Source organism: Rissa tridactyla, chromosome 6, assembly GCF_028500815.1.
Source record: "Rissa tridactyla isolate bRisTri1 chromosome 6, bRisTri1.patW.cur.20221130, whole genome shotgun sequence".
Classification (NCBI taxonomy): Eukaryota; Metazoa; Chordata; class Aves; order Charadriiformes; family Laridae; genus Rissa; species Rissa tridactyla.
In genome coordinates, this window is record NC_071471.1 from 30208773 (window position 1) to 30236717 (window position 27945).

The 27945-nt window shown below is 38.4% G+C and overlaps 1 protein-coding gene across 3 annotated transcripts in view; it reads left to right on the forward strand.

The window, feature by feature from the left end:
- ARMC9 (armadillo repeat containing 9) overlaps positions 1–27945 on the forward strand; it is a 71210-nt gene that overhangs the window by 17925 nt on the left and 25340 nt on the right. For all 3 annotated transcript variants that reach the window (XM_054206894.1, XM_054206892.1, XM_054206893.1), the window contains exons 10-20: positions 6058–6093; positions 13409–13443; positions 14644–14755; positions 15699–15791; positions 17076–17166; positions 18063–18186; positions 20098–20237; positions 21034–21110; positions 23158–23232; positions 24368–24458; positions 25921–25979. In XM_054206894.1, the coding sequence (XP_054062869.1) occupies positions 6058–6093; positions 13409–13443; positions 14644–14755; positions 15699–15791; positions 17076–17166; positions 18063–18186; positions 20098–20237; positions 21034–21110; positions 23158–23232; positions 24368–24458; positions 25921–25979 (933 nt within the window). The remainder of the gene's footprint in view (positions 1–6057; positions 6094–13408; positions 13444–14643; positions 14756–15698; positions 15792–17075; positions 17167–18062; positions 18187–20097; positions 20238–21033; positions 21111–23157; positions 23233–24367; positions 24459–25920; positions 25980–27945) is intronic.

Genomic DNA, 27945 nt, shown 5'->3' on the forward strand with positions numbered 1-27945 from the left:
GTTTGTCTGCTACCTCAACATTAGGGGCTGTCTATAACTCCTCTTTCCTCAGGGTTACACCATGTCCGTGGTGCATGGTTATGCCATCTCCCACCGCATAATGTGTCCCCCCCATCTTTCTTCTACTCAACAATTTTCAGAGGTCTTCCCTCTTTCCCTCCCAATGGCTTTCTGAGACAATGCTTTATGTACCCCAGTAGTCTTAGGCATTTTTGCCATCTGATGTTGGGTTGTGTGTATCTCCCAGCTCCCCTTCCTTGTACTGAGAGCATCTATTGTGTACAGCCACACGACCTCTTCTATCAGTTCCTGCTCTCTGCTTGCATCAAGGCTTCTCTTTTTCTCCTGTGCTTTCAAGGTGTTCCATTTGCCCAGTGTTTCACTTTTTATTATTTCTTTTCTTTCTATTGTAAGTTAATCCTCGGATCTCTTGAACCTTTTTGGGAAGGGGACAGAGGGAAGAGTGTCGTGTTTATGCAAAGTGCTGATTTGTTTTTTTTATCAGCTCTGCAGTGAGTGCAGAAGTGGCTGAAGCTGTGTCTTCACTGATAAAAGCTGGGTGGATTATTGCTAGGCTGCATATGTCTTTCTGTACCCTTATCACATATGCTATTTTAGCATAAACGTCTGTCTTGTATGGTTTAGCCTTTAGGTATAGACATCTATTTCCTTCTCTATGGAAAGGAAAGACTTTTAAGAGTTTTAAGAACAGTAAGTGATCATTGAAGAAGTGGGTAAGCAGCAGAGTATAAACACAGAATTTCAGCGAGAATCTCTGTCAGTGGAGGTTTTTAAGAAATAAGTAGACAAACAGTTACCATTTACCAGGAATGTTTGATGCTTGTCTGCTCCTCCAGGACAGATTAGGTGACCACTCAAAATGTCTTGCAGCCATAATTTCTCTGTTTTTTTCTACTGAAAGATGCTCAACTGTGAAATGATTGTTGATCATTTTATTTACTCTTGCTTCTCTAAAAATATTTCTGCTCTGGAAGCGCCTTTGCCACTATGCTTATGCCAGTATGGCCACGTTAGCACAGCTATGTAGGTAGGTCAGAGAAAGAGGATTTGTTGGTGGTGGATTTTTTTTTCCCTCCTGGAAGTAAATTTTTGCCTCCCTTCTGTCCCAAATTAGCCACATTAAGCGGAGTAATTCTGTGTTCTTCTGGCACAGTTGTATCTATTTTTGTACTAGGCTTTACTAGCGTAACTATTTCTGTGTGACTTTATGGCCCCTTTGCCCACACTATTTGAGGTGGTTACTGTGCCAGCAAAGCTTTCCAGTGAAGGACCAGGACAGCTATAGCAGTGGTTCTGAGGTTATAGTAGCTACTGTGGTTGAAATCTAATGTTGTTTCTATAAGCAGACCCACACACTCAGGCTGTCTGAGGCATTAGCCGAGTTTTGGAGTGCTAATCACAGTCTGTGCTAGTAAACCTTCACTGCATTGTAACCAGGTTTCCTCGTCTTATCCTTTTGTCCACATTTGATTGTGGAGAGTTCTGATTTTATTACATGAACAGCAAACATGTAGAAACACAAATAAATATAAGAAGAAAATACATACATACATACATATATATTAAAATATATATATTTATTTTTATATTAAAAATATATATTTATATTTTATATAAAAATATGTATAAAATTTATATATATATAAAATATTTTATATATATATATATATCCCACCTTCTGAGAAGAAAAATGAGGCTCCTTCCTCTTCATCCCAAAAATTTCTAACCACTCCCTGACTCTGTTGATCCAGGAAGCCAGATGACACGGACTAAAAACTAAATTCTGACTGTTTGCCACTAGGCCACTAAGTTTGGGATTTATCTTTACTTCTAATCCCATTACTTTTTCTTCAAGGATTCCAAATACCTCATTGTTATACACTTAGATGTTATTGTTCTATTCCTTAAGTGGTTTCAGGTTTTCACATAAGTTTTGGAATAAAGCTGGAGGCATCATGACCCAGATTAAGTAGTAGCATGAGTTTGCAGCATCTGTGCTGGATTTGTGTTGGAAGGTCCCTTCTCTTTTTGCTCGTAACTAATTAGAGATGCTGGATTGTGGTCTTTACAGCTACTCCATTTCACAAAACTCCCGCTGTAAGGGGCAGTCACCTGTGTAATTGTAGAGGGAAGAGTCTAGCAGAGGGGCAGCTCCTTTGTTCATCCTTACCGTTAGGTCACTGTGTAGGCAAGATAAGTGAGATGTCTGGGGGGGAAGTCAATGTCTAAAGAGTTTTGACAGGCATTAAATGTGGTGGCTTGGGTTTTTTCCCCCCACTTTGCTTTGAGTACTCAGGATTTGACTCTATCTCACTGACATCAGCGACATCAGGACCTGACTCTAAGATAAATTAGTTTCAGCAGTTCAGTATCTCTAAATAGATGAACAGAAAGAACATCATTAGCAAGTAAATTACTTTTTTGTTGTACTGACATGCAGCCTTACATTTCTACCACTTTTACTTAGGGGATGAGTGGATGTGCGTTATGTAGTTTGGAAAGAGGAGGTGCTTGAGTTCAGAGTCAGCTATACTGGCACAACCTGGGGGATAATCCAGGTTTAGGAGCAGGTTCTGACAGCAGAAAATGCTAAAGCTGCATCATTCTATGAGATATGTACAGTATATTTTGTTAAATCAGCTACACTACACTGTTAGTTTTAAGTTATACGGGGAAGGACGCCTATACCAGTGCTGTAACCAAAATGAAATATTGCCCAAGGACATTAAAGAGTATGCCTTGGATTATATCCTTGGTAGCATTATTTGTCTGCAAACTTGATTTTGTTCCCAGTGCATTGTACTCTGTGGTCAATTTTTAATGTCAGGAAAGTAGTATTGTGTAATATAAAGCCTTGAGGTCTCAGGCTTTAAAATTACAATAAAGGTAGTATGTGTCACTTACTAATGTGTACTGTTATTGTACAAACATCAGCTTCCTGGTTTGTGTCCCCCCTGCCATGGTTGAAGACCTGTCCTTTCATACTGGAAGAAATTCGTATTGGGAGGACAAATCCTAGAACAAGTCTTTCTTACCAAGCTGGCTTTAAAGACCGGAGGCAATGATGTTTCTTAACCAAAAGACTTTCCCAGTGTAATCATGCCCATGAAATCTTACTTAGCAAGGACTTCTAGTGTGGCTGTTGCTTTGTGCTCTCCGGTGAGCTGGCTTGGATCTCATTCTTTCACAGAGCAACTTTATGCCTCTTGCCAGCTCTGACCTCCTAGGTCAGCTTGGGAGCCTGATCTACAATCCATTAACAGGATGCATCTGCTGCATGTAGTGGGAGAGAGGCCACACTATTGTGTTATAGCTGGGAGATGTTTCCAAGGCTTCTCTAAAGCCCTGTTTTACTGTAAGGCTTTTTTCCTAGCCGCAGTTGAATGTTATCACCATCTTCCATCGTGTCATTTGACATGTATGGCCCTGAACTGGGAGATAAGAAATTTAAGTGAATTGTTAGAGCAAAAGGTCTGGATCTAAGAATTAGGAGGTCAGAGCACCAGGTCGGACAAGTTGAGGAAACATTCATTTGAAGATTTAATCAGATTCCTGACTTTCTAATGTTTGTCTGGACAGGGAACTGATGTGAGTAGTGGTGGGTAAGTTGCAAAAGAAGGAATTTAAATAGTGATCTATCATAGTCCCTTATATCTTTACTACTCTTGAGACAACTTAAGTTGTACTACTTTTTTCTTTTCTTTTCTTTTTTTAGTTTCTAATAGTGATTTGTCTGGTGGGTAAGAAGCACGGCTTGTAGTTTTTTTGATGCCTGCAATTTTCTGTTTAATACACATCATGAAGCCGAGAGGGTTCTGGCTCTTTACCACTGAAGCATTGTACATTCATTCCCCATTCAAAGTAGCTCTTAAGCATAGGCTCAAGTCTTAAAGCCATGAATAGATTATCTGATTCAAATAAGATGTACACCTTCCCGGAATTTCTTGGATTAGGGATTGTGTAATAAGATTATCTAAATTTGGGATTAAAGGGAAAACAGGAGCTGGTTCTTCAGATGCACAGTCTCTGTCAATAGTTAAAATGTGTGTTAAACACTGGAGAATCTTTGTGTGACTAGAAAGCCGTATAGTTGTTTGTATGCATTGCTTCTGTGTCATGGAATAGAATAAATGCCCATTATGTTTTTACTGCTATTAAGTCTGATTATATTTACCTGTAGCTACAATTAGTTGAATTAATGTCCCTTGCAAGTTTTAGGTCTCCCTTGGCACAACTCTTGAAGCTGTGGAAAATTTTTTTAATTTGCTGGTCCGTGCTTTTTTCCTCAAACATACTTTTTACTTCAAATGCGAACATGCATCAAGCTGTAATAGTTGGTGGCAGGTGTTCTGTTTCTTACTTGTGAAAGAGCTTTCTACACCAGGAGACCACATGAAACCTAGCAGACAATAACAGAAGGTGGTGGGGTTTTGTATTACTCTGAACCATTCAGAGTGGATTCACCAAACGTTAGGTGGATGTACACTCTTTCATTTAAAAATAATGTGCACATCACAGCAAACAGCATCTACCCTACGTAAGCTTTTCTTAGAATGAAATACATCAGTCTTCTCCATCCCTGTCCACGGGATGATTCTTATATGTTACCGCTTATATATGGTAAAGAAGAAACAAACCTACCTTTTCATGTAAGCAAAGAGAATTTCTTTTTTTCTGCTAATATGGCATATGATGCCTTTTTCACAAGTTGCTGTGGGTGATACAACTACCTGCAGCAACTTTGGCAGGTTTTTTTGTTTGCATAAATTTGCATCTCTAAAGGTAAGGTGTTGCCATCATTAGAGGTCTCCACAAACTTTTCCTGTTACTGTCCTCAAATCACAGAATAGCCCAGGTTGGAAGGGGCCTTGAAAGGTCATCTGATCCAGCCTTCTGTGGTTTCCTTTAATAGTAAAACTTTCTTTTGATGTCATCTTTGTCTTGGTGCCTGCATACATTTTCACTAGCTCAGGTCGTGCATGTGTTGAAATAACCTTTATCATGATGTAAGGACATCTTCCTGGTTTCTTTTGCTTACTTATTGGTCTCTATCGATGTTGTCCTCTGTCTTAAATTTCATTTTAAAATCTCTTTGCCAGGAACTGTCTGTACGTGTGTATAGCATCGTGAAAGTTAAAATACTCATTCACATCAGGGAATTTTGAGTGTGACGATAATAAAAAGGATAAAGTCAGATATTTTTTTTTTAAATTTGTTAAAGAATAGAAAGAACTTTATTTTCTGCTCGCAGTGAAGAGTGGCAAGTTTCTTATACCCTCTGGATAAGGCTGTATATGTCTGTTAAAGAGCAACCTACTAAATACTGTGTATGTGCCTATTCATCTGCACAAATATGTCCTCTAAAGTAAGTATTGGCAGGTTTGCACAGAAAGACTAGAAACAGAATCATTAATGTTGGTCTTATTTCATTGTGTTGAACTGTGTACTTTTATTTTGAATTAAGATTGTTCTTTGGTTCTTTGGAGCCTTTGGGGATGAGGAATTGATAGCATTGCTGAAACACCTAGCTTTCCTAGCTTTCACTGTGTGCTGGTGAGAAACTCCAAGCAAAGCAAGTGTGGACAATACTTGCAGCTGCGTTCTCAGAAGCTGAGGTCTTCTGATTGATACCACGTTCATTGGTATCTCTCTCTTAGCTGCTTCAGTGTAGTGAACAATAGAAGCCATATATTCACATAAATGTGTCAGTGCTTAGTACGTAGCTATTCTGACTGACAGTTATAATGGAATAATGTGCAGACTAGGTATGTTTGCCAGGTGTTGAAAGGAGAACTTGGAATGTAAATATATCACAGGAGAGAGAAGTTGATTTTAGTCCTAAAATGTACAAGTACGTGGACTGGGAGAAGGTGCTTATACTTCCCCCCCCCCCCAAAGATAATAGTCTGTTAATTTTTAGCTAATTTTGATTTATTGGGGTTTTTTTAGAACTGTGCATTTCTCTGTGATTTATTTCTGTTAACTTGTTTTTTTTTAATCTTCTTTATTTTAATGTGTGCCTGTTTGCCTATAAAGGGATATTACTCTATGAGCCCTTGTGATGACGGATATGTAAGTGTCTATATCTTTATATCCTTTCACATTGCCTGCTGCAGTCTGTCACGGTCTATATTTCTCGTCTTTGCACAATGTGTAACAATTTCTCATGCATTTTAACTTGTCATGACGTTAACGGTATGGTTTATGAAGAGCCAAAAAAATGTGCAAGGCTCAGAATTTCTGCATGGAGAACAGAATAGAAGTTCTGCATAACCTTATGGCCTCATAATACACATACACAGCATGTCAACAAAAGAGCAGCTTTGCCCACAACTTTTACATGAAACACAACTTCTTATAGTGTGCAGAAAGCAATTGTTTCTTCCCAATAAACATCACTGTGTAAAGCATATGATGTCTCTGAAGCGTGCCACGACCAGCTGATCCCACAACACCTTTGAGAAAGCAAATAAATATTATTGCTGAAGATAATACAGCAAATTGAGATGTGCCCTTCAGAGGTGTGTCTTATTTTACATATTTGCATTTTTAATTTGTAAAGTGAAACTTCTTTCTGTAGTAAAGGTTATAAAATCGTTTCATACAATTAAAATGGATCCTCTTTCATTGAAAACTGAAAAAGCAAACCAGTATTCTGTGTGCTGCCTGTGACTTCTGTAACCCAGATGGAAGTTTGTATTCTGGCAATATTACAAGTACACCATAAGTATCTAATTTTGCCCATAGTCCGTGCATTCTTTGCGAAGAGAGGAAATGAGTCTACTTCTAAGTAACTCAGTATGTAATCAATTCATAAAAGTGATTGACACCAATTCTGAAAAATGTCAGTCATTATTCTGCTTTAAAATAATCCGTATTTATATTTTTCTGCTTTCTTTGGGTGAAGCAAGATTTCATCTTTCAAGAAAACCTGTGCTTTTTTCAAATGTGTTCCTCACCTGGAATTACAGTGACCCCTGTGGGGCACTCAGCTTCCCACTGAAAACAACATTTTGTTTTGAGAAATAGTCATAGAATTACTGAATGCAATGGACTATTCCTTATGTGCTTCTTTTTATCTTGATGTAGAGAATACATTCATCTGTGTTGAAAGATCACCTGTAGCAAGAAACCTGTTCTTGTTGATGTGAATGGTCATAACAGCCACCTTTTGCTTGACATTTAGCATTCTGTTCCCTCTCATAGTAGTCTCGTTTGAGATGGAGAAAAGTTGATTACAGATGAGAAATTATGAATGCAATGATCTTTGCTGAAGAAAAGTTTTGCCCTTATGCAGGTGTAGCCTTAGTTATATGTAACTTTACACAATGTAGAATGCGATAACTTACAATTCAGAGTTGTTTATAATTTTTTTACAGCTGTCTGACTCCAATTGTGAGATATTTCTTGAATACATAGGTAGATTTCAGCCTCCCCTTACTGTTTATATATAGTATTTTATTCTTTTTCTCACATTTTGTCTTGTCATTACATTATCACATAGTAGTACAGTATGACATTTTTATGTGCACTTCAGATGTCTTAGAGAACCTGTTTTATATGCCAAGTGGAAAGTTTTCATAACGGTGTATCTCTAGTATAACTAAGAAAAAAAAATTAATTAAAAACATTTGCAGATCTTCTTATGAAATAAATTTGCGTAGCCCCAGTAGACCTGCCAGGTTACATAAGCTCGGAGTCGAACCCATCGTAGGCTGCATGTAGAAGTCTTGTCACCATTAGCATATAACAAATGAGCTCAACATAAATTTGTGAGTTCTAATGGTATGTACAAATTTGCTCAAACTTTGGTTTTACTCTTTGCATATTCATCACATATCTTTGATTATTAATTCTGAACCTGCATCAAATTTACACTGAATTCTTATAGCACATTTTCAGAGTAGTAACTGAGGACAAGAATCTGGCTTTCAGCTTTAGCCTTCAGCATATTATGAATATATACATCAAATAGCAAAGAGGAGTTCATTCAAATACAGGGCTACAGTATTTGATAAAATCAATTGTGGTTTTGGCTTGTGCATGAAATGCATGTGTTTTCTTTTATAAATATTGATATATTTTTTTTTTCCTCTTTGAACTTTGTTTTATTCCATGCTGTTCATATTCATGCCTTGCTTCTTTCAAAAATGAAGGGCTGCCATCTGTGGCTAATCTGCATTGTGACAGAATTACTTGACTTAATACGGCACCTGGTTTGGCTTTGGCAAGAACCAACACAAACATAAGTCATACCCCACGATCCTACCAGAATGAGCTGTGCTTGGGCTGTTCTTTTCTTATGCTTGTTTCTTTTCCTTTCCTTAAGACACCTAGTTTCTGCATGTGTTTCAATCATGACAAATGGTTCTGTCTCAAGATAGGTTTTGAATGAAAAGTATTTTGTTCAAGACTGAATCTGTGAATGTTGGGCGTCCTGTATCGCAGATGAGTCATGTATGCCCCATGTTCTTCATGTTCTTTCATTCACTGGCAATTTCAGGAATACTGTTACTCAAAAGCTTGAATTAATATTAAACTGTTCCAGGAAAGGTAAGACTGGGGAAAGAGCTTGGTAGAAAATACTGAGGAAAGAAATGCTTTTTAATCTAAGAAAACTGGAAGTACGGAGAAGCAATGTAAATTTGGCTGATTGAGGCATCGTTTGATGGTTGACATGTTGGATGTGTAATGAGGAAGTCACCTGTGAGCTGTGCCTTTGACTCTGTTTGCCTTTCAGTCTGTGGCCTTGGATTCATCACCTGGAGATGGAGATTATAATGTTTCTTCTAACTGTATAAGAATATAAAGAATTTACTTAAAACAGAGTGCTTTGAGAGCTATGAATTCACAGTGCCGGTGGTTTTAGTTTCTCATGTCTGATTATTTAAAAGCAGCTGTTATAGATAAGTCCTAACTTGCCTGCATCCAAATACTCTCTCTCTGTGTCTCAAAAGCACAGTACAGTTGGAGTTTTTCCACTATTCCACAGAAATGACAAAGATATCAGAGTTCAGCATTTAGATTTGAGTCTTAACACCAGGAAAGGGAAGAACAGATCTGTGAGGATCAAAAAAACCAAAAAGCCGAAGTGGGTTCTGTTCTGCCCTCTTCCAGACTTCAATATTAACCTTTTCCTCAGTTAAATGTATCCCTTTGTTCCTAAAAATAATTTTAAGAGGCTTCACGTTTTTTACGTGTATCTGCAACATAGAAGACTGTTTAAAAGCATATGGCTAAAGTTTTGCAAAGAACTTAAAAAGAGGTTTGTTATTAATTTGGTGGTAGGGCAGGTTTTTGTTTCCAAGGATCTCTTGCTTTTGCTTTCCGTGGTAGCGATGTGTTGAGAGGAGTGAAGGCTGGTTTAGCTGGCACTCCTGCCGCAAGTCATGCATGTGGAAGCTTGGCTTTGGATCTGCTGTGTACAGAGATGACCTTTTTCCACATCGTGAAAACGATGACCTTTTTCCACTGGCTAGATTATCCGTCTTAAATGAAGTAAGCGTGTTGATGGAAGGAAGCCCAAGAGCTGATTTGTAGGACCCAGCTGTATTTGAGGTGTGGTTTTCCTTTTGTGAAAGCTAATGCGCAAGTCAAGAACTAGAGCTTAACACAGATACTGCGTTAATATCCTGGGTAAATATCTGGGTAAATATCCTGAGACTGGGACATCTCACATCCCTACCAAAGACAAGAAACAATGGAAACAAACAAGTACTACCTAGTGAAATGTGAAAGGAGGTGCTGCAGCTGAAGTGTATTTGCTTTGGTGGGCTGCCTGCTAGGGAATTTGTAATGCGCATTTACCCTTTCCCGCTTGTATGGGGCAAGGTGGTTTGTGAGGCGGAGAAGAACACTCTGCTTAAGGAATAAGAGTATTAAACCAAGTTAAAATGAAATGTTAGGACGGGTCTGTATTTCACTCTTTTAATTAGAAATGTTACTGTGAAGGAAGCCATGAACCCAGTGCTTCCTATTGCCGAGGCTGCTGCTTCCAGCTGGTCAAATCTGCCGGCATTAAAAATGAGGTGTGGGGCTGGTACAAACTGTTATGGCTTGCAGGGGACATCACCTCAAGCTCTGTCCTGGGACAAGAGCCAAGGAAAGGATGGGTGCAGAGGTGGTGCCAGCCAGCCTGGCAGTGGTCTGGGAGCGAGAACTGGAGAGGCCAAGGTATAAGGAAGGGAAAGGCTGGTAGGGTAGCGGGGTTCTGGGGATTTGGGGTGACACATGTCTTTCCTCTTTAAAAATGAGGATAAAAAGATGAAAAGTTGAGACCCTATGGCAAGAGGTAGCCTGGATGTTAAACTGAATGATCAGAACTCAGTGGTACTGTATTTGGATCACTTGTTTGAAAATTGAACTGATTGAAAATCTCTCTTCAGACCCATTCAGCAGGAGACAGAGAGCGTGCGATGCTGTCCCTTGGCTCGCTGCGTGGCTCTGTGCTTTGCAGGTGTCTCAGCTCTCTGCCCCAAAGTAGCCTGGAGCCTGAAATCAGCCCTGCGAGCCACAAGAGAGCTGCTGGGTTGCCTAACTGCCAAAAAATGCCCAGTGAAGAAATATAATTCTTTAGCAAAATTTTACTGCAATCCTTGTTCTCATAAAATTACTTAAAGTAGAGGTCTAAATAAATTCCAAAACAGGAAAATACTTGTACCAGAGTTGTTACTGTACTGTATCAGCTGTTGTTAACTTATTTCGCAGCATTATTCTGTAATAAGCAAACACTAAATCTGTTGGTTTTCTGTTTGTGGTGTCTGTGCCATGAGCTTCCGATTGTTTAATTGTAAAATAATTTTTAGCTCTTGTGCACTGCCATTCATTGGTAGATCTAAAAAACCATCTTATTCAAGAGATTTATGCCTGCATCTGCTTTCCAAATGAGAAAAATTGAGGCCCAGAGACGTGGAATGACACGTTTAAATTCTGTCTGCAATCAGTCGCCAAATCAGGACTAGAGGCACATCTCCTGAGACTCAAGCCAATGTCTTACCCAGTGTGCCGCACTGGACGGATACAGATTAGTTTACTTATGACTAATTGCAATAACATGGATGAAGATGAAGAAAGTAAATTTCTGCCTGTAACATGGTTTCATTCCTCCTGCTTCTCAGTCAGTCTGATTCAGAAGTGAAGGACAAACTCTCCCTGAAAACTTTTCCCCATTTCTTATTGAACCTGATGTAATATGAACTGTATCCCTCATTCTTTCCCAGAAACACCAAAAGCCTGAGAGAGCTTCCTTCCTCCTGGCACATTCTAGACTGATAAACTTGGTTCTGATCAGAAAAGTGAGTGCTAGACAAGAAGGCTCTCCATCCCACTGCTCCGGCCCCCAGAGCTCCGGTATAGGGTCTGTCTCACTGTGGGGTGCCTTTTTGGTGTAGGTAGGCAACAGAGCCAAACCCTACTAAATGCTTTGCTGTGCTCCATCTGCTGGCTTAAAAAGTAGTTTGGTAATTAGTAGGACTTTGTCCTGCTTGATCTGATTGATTTTTAAAAATCTGAATGTTTTTCCAATTGAAGTTTCTGTAGTTTGAAATTTATAAAAGCTTGTAAAATCTTACACTTGCCAAAAAGTTTTCATTTGTGTGGAAGGGTGATGCATGTATCTTTACCAATTATACATCCTTTAGCTGGATTTTGTCTGGAGCAAATGTTTTTCTTTCTAAAGCAACAAAGAAGTGGTGGGTAAAAAGGACTTTGCTGAAAGCAGAGAGCTTCTGCATCTGTGCATAAGTACATCTATTTATTAGTGACCTGCTCTATTTCTTTTCTCACTTATGTTCTTTGCCTTATGTTCTCATCTTCAGGGGCTCTGTTATTTCTGTCACTTTAACATACTACAGTCACTTTCTTCCCCGTTTCCTTTAATGGAGGAGGGTGCGGAGGAAGTCAACAAAAATGATTTGTGATTTCGTTGCACACTCGATTGTGAGATGATAGGTTTTGATTGGGAAAAGAGTTTTGTTTAAACAAAAGATAACTTTTTATATTTATCAAAAATGCTAAGGAAAACGAATGCAAATAAATGAGGGGGAAACGGTTTAGGTAGATATAATACTTCGAAAGACTTTCCTATTGTGTAAAATGAACTATGATTTGAGAACTGCTGTCAAGACAGGTTAATTTTGAAGTGTATGACCTGTTAATTGTTTATCATGTACAAGTCATTCATTGACTTAAACGTAGTATAAAATGCATTCCAATGTGCGTAAAAGTTTATTTCACATTATATTCACACATAAACAAAAGTTTATTTCACAGAGAGTAGTTCCTTGTATTACGAACGATACCCATGAGGTCGCGTTCGAGAATATGTCAGATGATGTAATTCAATATTCTCTATGGTATTTCATGCTTTTTGTCTCCTAAATCCCTCAGTTTTAAATCTGACAATAGACATTGATTGTATAGCTCCCATTGAAAGAGGCTAGGTTAGAAGAAAAGACCAGTTTTAAAGGCATAAGTGGTAATGAGAGATTTTTTAGAAAGTGAGTAGGGAGATCAACACAAAGAGATGACACTGAATATTCTGCGAATATGGCACATAGTTGACATCAGAATGCATGATATGAAGCACTCTTATGCCAGAATTGCTGCTTCTTGGCTCACATACAATTCACTCTAGCAAAAAATATTTACTGAAGCAGACAACTTTTATGTGATGTTGATATTTTTAAGCTTTGACTTGTGCAACAGTGGTGGCTGCATATGCTCTGTGACACACTGCATCAGAGAGGAAATATCCAGGCTTAAATTGAACTTATCCTAGGCAGAACCTCTGAGAATGCCATGCTGTTCCATATTGGTTTTATCCATGCTAGAATAAATAGTCCTTTCTTTACATATCGATAGTTATATATAGGCATATATATTAATAACTACAGACACTCAGATAATGTTAGTGTCAAAACGGAGAATTGTAGCACGTTTGGATGCTGTAATGTGTGGTATGTCCCCAGCAGAATATTACTGCACCTTTAAGGTATTAAAATTTTTTAAGTCAACAAATACGTTTAACAAGGTCTGCATCTTCCGCGGTGTGTTTTGTATGGTAGTTTCTACTCATGTTTTTTCCTTTTATTTATTTTTTAAAATTCTTCACGTATAGGTAATTTTTTTGAGTATGACGGTGAAGATAACCTAGCCAGATCATAACAAAAGAGATTTTTACCTGTGAAACACTTTAAGGGAAAAGAAAGATAAACATTGATGTCTTCTCTTTTTAGCTGTGTTTCCAATTTGCAACATAGGTTTTATAGAAAAAGAACTGCAGAACCTCAGTGAAAGAATTCGCTGTGGACCTCATTAGTAACATTGTTGGTGTGAAATTTGGGCTAATCTGTTGTGATTTCTGTTTTTCTTTCTCTTTCTGATCCAGGCTTCCACAATGTTAAGAGCATCTTTAGCCCCTGTGTAAGTATTTCTTGCTGAGCTTCATTTATTTCGGTAGAGAGGAGGAAGAGGGGTTAGTAAGCTGAAGTGCCTTGCCAGTTGTCTGCAAATGGGAATCACGCATCCTTTGTGTGCTTCCTCTGAGCTCAGTGAACATTGTATGCAAATATTGTGTGATCCGTATTCTTCTGTTGGGCAGGTTCAGTAACATCCTAATTTCAGCAGGATGTTGCTAATCCTGTAAATCTGCCACTCCACACCTGAGAGTTGGTTGCTGTATTTTCTTTGCTGTTTCCGCACAATGCAGTCCTGTTGTTGTAATTTGTTTGCTCCTCACAAATCCAGGAAAGGGGGGAATCAGTAACGTGGATTTTTGGGTGCTTCAAGTTTAATTTTTTTGTGACTGACGTAATAAATTTTGGTTTATAAGATCAAATAGAGAGGGTATATCTGAGGTGAACGTTTTATTAAATTTTTGGGACACTGTTTTGATCCTTATGTTGCTTACAGGATAATTAAAGGGATAATTATACATATAACTTGAAATTTCTTTTGAAAAGTGGTAGGATAGGAAGGTAGAAGCAAAAATTGCTTAGTGGAATATATTTAAATATTAACATTAAAGCATTGATCGGAAGCAGTTTTGTTAGGTGAAACTTCTATTGTAGTGTTAAAATTCAAAATAGCAAGATAGTACTGGTGCATGGAAAGTGGTCCTGTATTAAGTCTTATGTTACACCAGTGTAGTCCAGCCCATAAAAATCCATTCAGCCTACCACCTTTGCCTTGGAGAAGACGTTTCTGTGTGCATGAGGGCTTAGAGGTAAAGTTGGAGCTGCAGTTTGTGACTGTGTCTGTTCATAACTGTGTGCTAAGAGCCACAAACTGCTGCCTTCACGCTCTTGTGGCCCACATAGGGCAAAAAAGGACGTCACTGTACTGTTTTGTGCCACTGAAAAGCTTGGATTATCAATTAGGTAGTTGTCAGTGTTTAGTGTCTGCAAGTAAATGAACTGCATGCATGGTGAAAAAATAAGTCCAAGTTTAAAAAGTCTGTTGTTCTAGCATGGTAATGGTAATAAAAGTAACAAAGGTGTAAAAAAGTGGAAGCTTTTTTCCTGAAGCAGACTTCCTGTTTTGGCTCTTCTCACCTCAGTAACATCAGCTGCACTGAATAAGGAGAGAAAGTTTTGATAAATGTCTTTTCCATTTGCATTATAGGAAGGTGCAGGATGTGCCATTGTTGCCCTCTTTGGATTATGAGAAATTGAAGAAAGATTTGATTACAGGGAATGATCGTCTCAAGGCCTTCTTACTGCAGGCTCTGCGCTGGGTAAGGGAGACGACCTCCACAGAAATAAAGAAATAGGTCCATTCTGGAGGAGTCCAGAACTAAAATCTATCTTATGAGCAAGATGATTGTTCTGGTGATCAGTTAGGCATTGTAGGCAACTTTTCTCTTTGTCAGTGAAGCTTGCTGAAGCTCTTGAGATGATGAAGAAAGCCCAGGCGGTAGGTATGTATTGTAGCAGTACTCTCCCCGTCAGAGGAAAGCCAGATAGGAATTCCTGGGATCTTCAGTGAAAGTAATTTCTGACATGTTTTCAAGGAAATTTTTGTTGGTTTAGGCAGTTCCTCTTTCCATGTATTACCCTGGTTTAGATTTATATAAATATTGCTGTATCAAAGAAATACCTGACTCTAATCACCAGTTTTCCTTTATAATCAGGGTATTCTACAAGAGCTTACATTTTGTTTGGCTCGGATCATGTAATGATGTTTCAGAAAAATAAAAGGTGACAACAGGAAGTTACATTTTCCTGCTGAAAAGGAAGCTGGTGGGTTCAAAATGACAGACGTGACAAATGATAATAGTGGAATTCTGATCAAGCTTCAATGTCCATTTTCACATTAAAAAAAACATCCTTTGGGTCTGACTAGTCATTCTTCTAGCCCAGTACTCTGTCTCAGATGTTTTAGAAAAGCACCACATCTGTAGCTATTAGAGGAGCTTTTTAACTTCATGGGAAGTAATGCTTCCTGTATGGACAGTGATGAGAGCTCCCAATTAACAGTTTTGTAGTGGATCACTGAGCTGAGGTCAGGTCAGTTCATTTCATCTCTTTCCCTTAGATCACTGAGGTTGAATTCCTTCTCCCTTTGAGAAGAGGTTTCTCAACTATTGAGTATCAGCACCTTTAAAATCTTCAGCAGTCATCAGTTCACGTCACCGTTTAGTTATTTGACTGGTTTGTTTTTGTTGTTATTTATTTTAGCGCTTGACAACATCATATCCTGGAGAACAGAGAGACACTGTCCTGCAAGCCTACATCAGTAATGACCTCCTAGACTGCCACAGCAACTGTCAGGTCAGCTGGAAAGGGTTTTCCTCCAACTTGTATGTGATATTGCTTATCTGTTTCTATAAAGTGCTGATCAGAACAACGTATCACTCTCTGGAAGGGGGAAAAAAAAGTAATAGTGCCAAAATCGTGTGATACATTTAACTTCTGCATCCCAGTCTTTAAATGTGATGGACAAAGGTTTGCATTACAAGAGCTCTCAGTGTAGCTGCAGTTCTTGTAGACAAGTGGAAGTTTGTCACCTCTCCTGGTGCTTGATGTCCGTGAGTTGAGCAGAAGCCTACTGAACCCCTTACTTAGGAGTTAGCTCTTGCTTATCAGATGCTATGTCTCTTTTTGAGTGATTATGTATTGTTAGATAATATTTTCAAACCATTCCACTGATCAAGGATAAGAACTAAATTAGGACTTCAGTCTCAGTACCTCTACAGAACACCTGATTATGCACTTGTAATAACATGTTCAACAGTATTTCTGTGAATTTGGAATGGGTTGTTACCTTTCTTTAGAAAGGGGAATTGCTGGTATGTTGATTTTGAAAGGTTGCTTCAGTCACTGATAATCCAATACTATTGCTAACAAAAATGCAACTTTTTTCATTTGTAATAGTGAATTTTGTGCATAGTTGAGGTCCCCAGTTGTTTGGAGCAGGGAGCCTACTTGTTACCTTGTGGCTCCCATTGTCAGTGCAACAGTAACTTCACTAGAAATGTTAAAGGATTATTAAATCAATGATCTGTTTTTCACTCAATAAATTTCTGTAAGAGGAAAGTTATGTGTAAGTAATGCCTGAAGTAAAACAGATTAAAAATAGGTTGCAATGTGGTGCTCTTGGTAAGTTACTGAGCTGCTTTCCCACACTCTTAGTTGTCAAACAATAGCACTCCTATTCAGGTAACATTACTGCATTTAAGTTCATCAACAAAAATGACAGATATTTTTTTTTATCACTGACTAAATAGTAATTTTAGATATCAGCTTTAACTGGTAACTGTGTTGGTTCATTATAATTCTCACCGTACACCATGGAGCTTAATGAATTTTTAATAGACTGAGCTGAGGAGCTCTAATCTGCTTATTTGTTCATTTTCCATCTCTCCCTCAGCTCCCTGCCAATAAAAAAAAACACAAAACCTGGGAAATTTTAAATCATATTTACATTACTTAAGATATCGACATGCATTTAAAGTTTTTTTGCTGTGAAAATTGTATGAAGCTTTTAAAACATTACAGAAGACGTTTTTTTTCCTGCTTCGGTGAGTTTTTATTAATGCTTCCTTTCTTTTTCAGAAAAGTGTCCTCAAATTATTATATTCTAAGAGTGAGGTAGTCAGACAGTATACGGCAAGGCTCATCAATGCTTTTGCTTCACTGGCAGAAGGTAAGAGATTTGCTGCGAGAGACAGCATTTTCGTATAATGCTGGCTTTTTGGTACTTTACAAGTGCATGCCGCTGCGTGTGGAAATTTAGAGACTTATTTGCACCCTTTTTCTAGGCATTCATGGTCTTTTGTTGCATGCATTCAAAACAGTTTTTCAGGATCTTGAAAGTTTTTATTTTGACACTGTATATTCAACATTTCTAACTTCTTTTGATGATTTGTGGTCTACGTGGGAACTTACCCAGGTGCTGCCTTTAGTATCATCTTCAGCCTCTTCATGAGGATTAAAAAAATAAATAAAGAAGAAAAATCACTATTAATTAAAGGTCCTGTAGACAGACTTGCTACCAGGCTGTGCAACAGTAGTTAGTGCAGCTGCTCTTGCATCTCCCTGGTCCTCACCTGAATAAATCTTTGTGCGTCGCTGCTGTTTCATTACATATATATGCAGCTTTGTATCTCTGCCTGTCACAAATTAGTCCTTGGTTTGGTGCTACTTAAGGAGCTAACTATTGCTAGGAACTGAAATTCTATTTAAAGTCAATAACAGTAGGGTACCTAACTTTACTGAGCTCTTTGGACATCTCTGTCTTTTCCTAGAGTGTACAAAACTGATAGATCAGAAAGCATGTACTAAAAGAGGAATAAGTGGATTCTGTGTGGTACTAACTTGGCAACTGGGGGCCTCTAATGCCTCAAGTGGCTGGATTGAGTGCAACTGGTCTGCTAGACAACTCATTTGTGCAGGTTTGTTTGGGTCTTGGCACAAGATTGTGGCTTATCAAGAAGAAACTGAGGTCAAAACTGCTTACTTTTTTACTTTTCCAAGGAGAGGGAGCTTTTCTATCATAAACTGATATCTCAGCATCTCTTCTTTCATCACTTTTTTCACCAGGTCGTGTCTACCTTTCTCGGAATCCAATGTTGCTGCGAATGCTGGAGGAGAGACTGAAAGCTGAAGACAAGGATTCCCTTACATGGGAGAATGTTCTGGGGGCTCTACAGAAATTCAGCCTCAGGTGATGAAAGCACAGCAAGCAGTGGTGACAGCAGGAGAGGAAATGCAGGCTAGTTAGGCTCTGTTCAGGGAGGAAAGAAGAGCACTTGATTTTCCCATAACAATCATCAGAACTTCTGATGACTGATGAAAGCAGTGTCATTTATTATGGCGGAGAACTCGGGTTTGCTGACTGAATTAACCTGACTTCCTATCAGCTGTCAAGACTCGAGCAGATGTACATCTGCAATAGCCTTGTGTGCTTTATATGTATTCCTTAATTGAACAAAGTGAAAATCTTAATGTAGAAAGTTCTGAAGATCCTATGTAGAAAAAAAAAGTTGCATTACATTCCGGAGCATAAGGTTTTCATTATCCTTTCTGCAAACATTTTTCAGGGATTTCATCCTCATCCTGTTGATCCGCTTTCCTGGAGCCGTCTATGCATGGGCTGCCTTGTTTCTTACTTTTGCGTTAGCAGTCTGACTCAAATGCCCACCACAAAAGAAATGTGCAAAAGCAGTAAAGGGCATGAAGTTGCTCTCATTTATCAAATAAATATGATTTAGGAACTCTGTTTTCACAGTACTCAGGAGGCATGTTCAGGCCTGAATAGTTAACTAGATGTAAGGAGGTATGTGTATGTGTTTAGCTTTTGTTATTTTCATTCATGTTTCTTCTAAATTAAGACTGCAAGTGTTGGGGTCTTTTTTTATTTGTTTTTTTCAGCTTGTTGAAGAATCAGGGCTGCTTTTGGATTTGCCTTATTTAGAACTTGTCTGGATGAAGCACATGTAAATGTGCTTTGGGTAAAATTCTGCACTGCTTCCTAACGTGATATCTTATACATATTTGAGATGAAAGAGAATAAATCTTTGTACTCTCCTCCTTGAAATCCTAAATGAATCTTAGAGAATATGATTTTTCTGTTGTAGCAGTTGTTGATAGTACATGTTAGTTTGAATTTTGGGGCCTAAGATACTGAAAATGTGAAAGTTTTTATTTTCAAAAAAATAATAGTTAATTTTATAGAAGGTTAATTCCAGATGCTTGACATGAGGGACTTTTTTTTAATTATTATTTTTTATTAAATGCTCCCTTGTTTTGCTCAGTCCATGCCATGCCAAAATCCCGAGATTGAGAAAGTGTATGAGCTTTCCTGAGTAATCCAAATCCCAAGTACTAAGACCAGGAAAATACCTGATTTGATCTTTGTAATTTAGACTTACCGCCCATTAGAAATAATGTGATTTAGAATGGTGTTCTTCTGTAAGATCTTTCTACCAGTATATACTACTTTTTTGTATTGTAAAGCAAGCAATATCTGCTGCAGGAGAACACAGCTGACCACCTGGCACTTTATTCAGTATACTCTTTGAAGGCAGCTACAGGTTGAGTTAAAAAAATACATGATTTAAGAATCTCTAGAGAAAAGAGCAAATAGATTTAAGCAAAAAATCTCATTTATCAAATCAACAATACAAAATGCTATGGCTACCTGTGGCAGATGAGGTAATTAATTTATTTTATGGGTCTGTTGTGTGTAGCCGGCTCTTTTACCATTTTAAGACAATTGAAAATGCAATTTTAAGTGGAGTTAGAAGCCTTAGAAAACAATGAAGAAGCTTACCTCAGCAGTTTGGAGGTTTAAAAAAACAAAACAGAACACAAAAAACCCTAGCCCACCTAACAGTATTTTAGTCCTCTAACCCTATGGGAATCTGCATCTTCAATTTCTTCAGGCTTTGTTAATTCCTTAATTTAATTGATTCTGCCAAAATGTGAAGTTCCAGGTGGTTTTTTTTGTTGGCAGGTTAGTGTATAGCAGGTAGATGATGCAGGGTTTTAATGTGCTTATATTAGCTATAAGTATATTTGAAAGCTATTTATGTTGTGGTCTCATTTTTGTGGGCTTTTTGTTTTTTAATCCTAGGCGTGCACTGCAGTCGGCAATGATCAAAGATGGGCTCATTTTCTGGCTGGTTGATGTTCTAAGAGATACAGATTGCCTGTCTGATTACACACTGGAGTATTCTGTTGCCTTGCTCATGAATCTCTGTCTGCGGAGTGCAGGTGTCTTACCTTTTGAATTACAACCTTATTCCAAGAAATGGATAAGGGAAGATCGTGAATCCTTTTTTCTGATATACTTGGATTCTTTCAAGTGACTATAATTAGTAGCAGGGACTCACGTGACCAGAGATATTTGAGTGTTATAACCAATGCTTTTGAGCAGATCTCTTTCCCAAGAATCCCAAACTGTGGAGGTCAGCTTCACCAAAATCTAAAGAATTAAGCAGTTAATCATTGGAATCCTCTAAGATTTGATTCTTTTTTCATATCTGCATGTGAGGATTGCCATTCTTAAAAGGACACTTTATACTGGTGTAAGAGATTTGTTTGAATAAAAGAAAGTCAGAACCGAGTTGATGAGTAATGGCAAGGACTTAAACTTCACCTTGTGAAGTGAAACATTTGCATGTTTCACTTCTACAATGCAGAGATTCCCCCCAAGAAAATAAGGTCCTGTCTATGTCCAAGAGACTTAAAAGAAGCTTAAAGTAAGTTTCCTTTTAGAAAGGAAAGTAAGGTAAGGGTGAAAAATTGACTGATTGCCGTAAGGAAAATAACGCCTCTGTTAAACTTTTTAAAATCCCTTTGTGTTGCATCTTGTCCAAGATTACAGCTGTGTAAATCCAGAGTAACTCCACTGATTTCAGCTCAGTTATGCTGAGCAACGTTTGGCAGGAACAAGGAATAGTATTGCTCCATGTAAGTTATATTTAGCACTGATTTTAAGAAGTAAGAAAGAAGCTTGCTCTGATCTGTTATATTTTTTCAAGCATATTTATGTTTTCTCACTTTGCAGGGAAGAAAATGTGTGCAAGGATCGCAAACCACGTGCTCAAAGTTCTCTCTAGTCTTCTTGGCCATGAGAATCATGAGGTATTTATACAGCAAACTTTGGGCTAAGGAAAATGTGGAAAGAAAAATTAAAGATTAAAAAAAAGCAAGAAAGGAAGAAATGGAAGAAATAAATTGGTCTTGTTTCCCTTGTTAGACCCTCGTGTAATTAATTGTGTGAAATTTTCCTGAAATTCACAATTATGTAAATTTTATTTCATTGGGCACTGGTCTTTCTAGACATAATTATATCTTCCTTCAACAAATGTTGGCAGCTAAGAATGAAAGTCTTTTAGATGCATAGTTATCATGCAATCCACGTGCCTTCTTGATTGCAGTTTCAGATGCTGTTTAAATGTCATCTCACACCAAATCATCTCAAGTTTAACTGGTTCATGAGAAGAACAATGTGTGGTGCAAGCCCATTATGCAAAACATCAGGTGCAAAGAAGCAAATTTGCTAGTAGTTTTAAGGAATATCATAAGAAAGCAGTACATCTGTGACATTCAAGCCCTAATACCTTTTTATCTACCACTTCATTTAACCTGCTACTTAACTCTTTTGTGGTTCGGTTCGTTTCTTTTATGTCTCCAGACATTTGCATCCCAGATGCTAAATTAAACTACCTCAGAGGAAAATGCTAAAAACTATTAGTTATTTCTACCTAATGCTTTTTAGCACATCACTGTGATACCTGCTGTCTGCTATATAAAGCATTGCTTCAGCCATCTCTGCAGAAGGCTGCTTCTTAAAACCATGGAGTAAAATTCAAGGCAGGAGAAAATGTGGGCAAATATTGTACGAAGTTGAAATCACAGGGAGGCAGAATTTTTACCGGGCTATTCTGGAATGATTCCTTGATGATTGTGCAAGGTATCTGGGGACTTCTAGTAAAAATGAAATTAAACTCTGGTGTCTTAACGTTTATACACAATGATTGTATCATCAGGTTTTTTATTTATAACTTAAAGTAGAGAATAGATTTCAACGAAGTGTTTAGACTGCGTTTCATGAATTCATTAGAAGCTGTAGATCGGTTCTTTACTAGCAGTGTTCTGGTTAATATGAAACTTGGCATATCTTTATTGGACTCTTTCACTAGCTTTTGTTCTTGTGAATGATGAGAGTTAATACAATACATACTAATACAAAATAACATTCCAGTCCCTAGACTGAAGTATTTAGAAATGCTATCGTACTGTTGAATTCCGTGCCTTAGAATGACCTTGAAGTTTCTCTCAGAGGGTGCATTCTTATGACCTAGTTTGCACCAGCGCAGCTGATAGAAGCTTTCTTATCAAAGTCAAAGGTAGAAAGCAACGCGCTCGGGTGCCAGGAGAGCTTTCTGAGCAGCTGTGGAATCCTTGTGTAAATCCCAGTCCCTTACCTTTCCTTGCTTCCCCTGCTCCTAGCCTAGCTCATTTTTCAGTTTTCCAAGGGTATAGACAGAGGATGACTGGGAATCTTAGCGCTTCAAAAGGAATTGGCCAATACTAAGGGTCACATAAGTGCTGATAAAACTCATTTTGACAGATCTGGTGACTTTCACTAACCATAATACAGAGCTTTCATGCTAGCTGGTTTTTTGCCTCTGCTGAGGGACAGTAACAGGCAGCAGAGTGAGAGGATGGTTTTAGGCTGCTACAGCTTTTATCATCCTGCTTAAGGCTACAGTGCTTGAAGCCTGACCTGAGTTCATGCTGACACAGTCTTGTCCCCGTTCTTTGTCCTATTTTTTGTACTGCCACTAGTATTTGTCAGAAACTAACCTTCTTTTTCTGATTTTCTCTTCCCCGCCCCGCCCCCCCCCTTTTTTTTATGGGCTAGGTCAATTTGCAAGATACATTTTCAGAAGGAGTGGGGAGGAAATTGGCATGCAGCAGTACTGATTTAAATCAACCGTATCCCAGTATATTTGCATTCTGAAAGTTCACTGCTTCCTAAGTGGGAATTTTTGCAAGTGCAGGCTGGCCTGGTTAAACTCTCTGAACATAGTTGTTCTGCATCTTCACTCTTAAATTTTGCTTATAGTTAGCTGGGTTGAATGTAAGAGGTTTTCTTGGTGGAATGACTATTTCTTCCTCTTAGATACAACCATATGTGAATGGAGCACTGTATAGCATTCTTGCCATCCCTTCTGTCCGAGAAGAAGCCAGAGCAATGGTAAGAAGTGGTGCTTTGCATAACACGAAGATCAACGCGTATGCCAAAGATGGCATGCACACAGGTACCAGTTAAGCAGTGTGCAGCAAGGTCGTGAGGTAGGAGCCACGGCATTTTGAGAAGGGAATTCACAAGAGGTCCTCCACCTTTGATATTCAGGCAGATACGAATGTTATGTCTCAAACACTTTTGCCATATTTGCTGGTCTTTTCCCAGAAATGGAGCCCCAGCAGTGTGAAGGATTCTGTCTGAATTATAAATTAAAGGTGGTATTGTAGAATAGCATTGTCCATCTAGCATTTTGTAGACTGGATGTGGCCCAGGAGATGCTTTCATTTGACCTGCTCCTTCTTCCCCTTATTTAATTCATTCTGCGCAGGTGAATAGCCACGAAGAGGATGAGTTCCTCTTGCTGCTTTTGTTTCTGCCTGGTATAGACATGGTTAGCTGGGGAAGGCAGCAGGAGGAGGGTTTTAACAGAACTACAAATTGATCTCCTCTGAAAGTTTGTCTAATGGTAATGAATGTGGTTTAATTTCTGGATTTGAGGAAGCCGTTCCTTTGTATCTTAAGCATCTTTGTGTGCTTAAGGTACAAAGGAGTGTATTTTTGCATCTTAAGAATTAACCTAGAGAGTTATGCACACATAATTGTTGTCAGATGTTTTACCTCACAGAGCACAGAGGATTGGAAGTCATCTTAAATGATTAAAAACACAAAATCAAGCCTATAAGGGGCCACAAAGAGAGAAACTGGGTTTAAGAGAAGGTCAAAGTTGGTCCTGCTATTTGCTTATTTCTCTGAACCTTGTACTGTGCTCTCTGTGAATGCAAATTTTCCCTTTTCTGTTGACTACTGTGTACTGAGTTCAGAAGGCAGAAGCAGCAGATCTATTGTAAAAATTTGCTGTTCGTCATGGAGACTTCTGCATTTAAACCTAGAAGCAATCTAGACAGCATATTTCTTTTGTCTTTGGGAAGTGTATGAACAAAATGGAGTTCTCAGAGCTGGACACGGTGGTTTGTTTCACGCTGCCTCTGTTTTTCCTGACAAAACAATGACATTTTAGCTAACAAAACTCTGTTACTGTGGTCACATGAAATACTAATCTAGCAATGTTTTCCACTACATCCAGGGAATGGAAGAAATCCTGCGCTGCTTTATCAAGGAAGGAAATGCAGAGATGATCCGGCAGATTGAATTTATTATCAAGCAGCTCAATTCAGGTCAGAAGAACAGATGCAGCTATCTGAGCTGTAAATCTTTCACAAAAGCCATATGAAAGCTCATGTTTTTACTTGGTGTTGAAACTCTCAAAGAATAAGTATAGTGTGATGGTCTGAGGGAGGGTGAATAGTGAATGTCAGGATTTGAATTTCAGATGTACTTTAAAATTTCCTTTTGTGTTACAATTATAAAGAAGAAATAAAAGGCTGAGTAGGTCTCAATCCCAAAGTCTTAGGACTGTAAATAGAATGACCTTGACTGTTTTCTTTCATGCCAGTGGCCTCACAGTAATGAGAGACTGCTGTCAACTGCAAAAATAAACAGGTGATACAATTTGTAACGCAAGATTTAGGGACTAGGTCTGTCTCTGCTCATCGCTTGCTCTACTGAGGAGTGTAGCTTTGTTATCTGAAATGGCTTATCCTGAATAAGGGGCAGAGACCATCCTTTTTGGAGAGTACGTTGACGGGTCCCAGGAGTTGTAGATGCTGTGTTAATATAGACAAGTGTAAGAAGGTAGAATATTTGTTGTATTTTCTGTTTCTGTGGCTGAAAGGAAGGCTAAAGAAAGATAAAGTAAATACTGAAAAGGAGGTGAATTGTGGTTTAATCTTTCTGTACAGTAAAAATAGAACAAGTTTAACTGCTTTCTTTGGCTTTTGGAAAGAGCAGAAGACAGCATATCTTATGGTCCTAGCTTGGAAAAGAACAAATGAAATATTTAAGCACTGTATTGCCACTGTGCAATATTTGTTCATCAAGGTTATAGAATTGCTTCTTTTCTACCTGTGAATGGTATTTTTAAAAGTTTTTGTCCCATTGGTGAGTAAAAGTTGAGTGTACAGATTTCCAGTATAAGCCTGGCTGCTTTTTTCTAGGGAAATGAGTTTGTCCAAAATTTACAATAAGCATTCTACGCGAGCACTATCTTTTTATGTATAAAAGCAGTATAGAATCATAGAATGGTTTAGGTTGGAAGGGACCTTAAAGATCATCTATTTCCAACCACGCTGCAGTGTGCAGGGACACCTCCCACTAGGCCAGGTTGCTCAAAGCCCCATCCAGCCTGCTCTAATATTTAAATGTTTGTAGGGAGAAGTAGAGTCTTCTATTCAAAAGACTCTTTTATTAAAAATCAGTTGAAAAATGGACAAACTTCCAAGCGCACACTCTTTCATTCCAGTCTTGTCAGTAAATACACTGGGCCATCAGAGTGGGATTTGTGAGAAAAGAACTATTCTACAGTGTTTCTGTTTCTGCCATCTTCCCAAATATGAATTGATTTCAGTGATTTCTAGGGTGCTTTATAGGAGCAGAGAATTCCAATAGTTGTTCTGGAAAGAATAGGATGTCTATTTGAGAAGCAAGCTAAATCTTACTGTTGTAAAAGAGTGGCAATAACTAGAGGTTCTGTTAAGTTGCACGTGTACTCTTACACCATTTTGTTTTGCTTCTTTCTAGAAGAGCCATTAAATGATAGTATTGTGTCTGACGATGAAGAGGAAGAGGAGGATGAGGAAGTAAGTTTAAAGGCCTTCTGGCACCTTTTAGAAAAATCCTTAACCTTCTAGACAGAAGGTGTCAATAAGTCAAACTTCGGGTTTTTCATTTGGGTTGGGTTTTTTACTTTTATTTAATTACCAGTGTGCATGAACAAGCAAATTGGATCTGTTCCCATTACCTTATCTTCATTTGAAGTCCTGCTCCTTTATTTTGGCAAGTCACCACCTCTGTGATAGCTTGAAATAAGTAGAGATGAGGAGTTACTGTAGCAGTAGAAATCTTGCTTTCAAGCAGACCCGTTTCAGCAGTTAAAAGTAAAGGAACCAAATGAACCAGTGTCTTGATAGAATAGTTTATAAACAAGTTGTTACTTTTTCTTAAGGTATCATGATCTGTTCAGGGTATGGCTTCTTTTTCTGTTTAGAAACTTTGAATATTTTTAATAAATTATCTGTGTGTAATGAAGGAACACAATAATTACAAATTAAGAAATAAGTCCCATAAGAAGAGAAAAAAAAAAATTGAGAAAGTCAGCATGAGAAACTATGTCATAGTAAATCGAAATTGGTTAGCTGTGTATTTCTAGCTCTGCTAATAAATGCATTTTATACCAGTATTTCAGCATTGCTTAGGAAGCTGTCTGCATGGAATAATGGGATCCCAGGTGCAGACAAAACAGCATATTTGATCGTCTAAATTAAACAGCAAAGGAATGCGTAAATGTGAGAGAAATGTTAAGCCCCATCTTCACTGGTGGTGTGGCCATTGCTATGTTGCCATAAATGCACAGGGGGCATTGAAAATACACTGTGTAGGCAGTTACATGGGAGTTTTATGTCAAAGAAGTCTACCGCGTAGCACTTTTCTTTTATTGATAAGTCTCGCATGAGAAATTTAAAACAACTACGGTAGGTGTCCTTGGAATAGTGCTTGAACATATTTAGGTGGGTGTATATGTGCACATGCGTTTGTATTACGTATCAGCCCTGAAGAAGTCAGTGACATTGAGTCACTGAGTGACATTGACTGCAAAACATTCTTTTATTATAAATATTATGGGAGAACGTATATTTACTGAAAACCAAATTTTTAGACAAAAAGTAAGTTTTTGTGCTGAACCAACAAAGGGTAAGACCCATAAAACTTACCAAGTCAATTGTATCCATGTTTTACGAGCTCGTTGCATGCTAACGCAAACACTAGCAAACAGTGGCAACTATGCTACAGCCTAAACCTTGCCCTGCTACTGCAGGGTGACTGAATGCGTTTTCAAGTGTACGTTGAGCCTTTTATAATTTGAAAGTGGAGGAAAACCTGTGTCCCGGTTGTAAAAGGTGTGGTGTGCTCTCCGCTGCCACGGCGCAGCACCTCGCAGGATCCAGGCTTTGCCTGGTAGTGTCCAGGGAAGTTTTGCACTGGTTGCGTTATCTGGCTAGTTTCTGTGTTGTGGTACAATAGGTGGTGAACACGTGAACTGATTACCCTTGTGACTTTGCCTAAACTTAGAGCTATGTGGAAATTCTACATTTAGAGCTACAAGGAAGTTTTATTGAACAATCGGCTCTCCCTTTTTTGTTTTTAGGGGGTACAGTAAACTGTTTTTTTTCTAATAGGATTAGACTATTGTAATCGTTTCACCTCCTGCAGGCCTGAAGTGAGTTTTCAATAAGCTTCCACTCCTCTCACACAAAATCAATGCTTGATGTGCAAGATGGGCTTTCTGGGGATTAATCATTATAACTTCCCTTTCCTTAATATGCTGCTTAACACCTTTTAACTGGTGTTCCAAGGCTTTGAGTGTCTTAGGTGTATCGTGAGAATCCAAGGTGGTGATATTTTCGCTTGAACTCTAGTATACTTTTGGGAAGGATACTATGTTCCATTGGGAAAGCACAGAGGTAAGGAACTCCTTCATGGAAGATGTGGCGCTGAGCTGCATGTTAGAGTGGAACACTTTCATGGCTTAATCTGCTCTTGGGAATG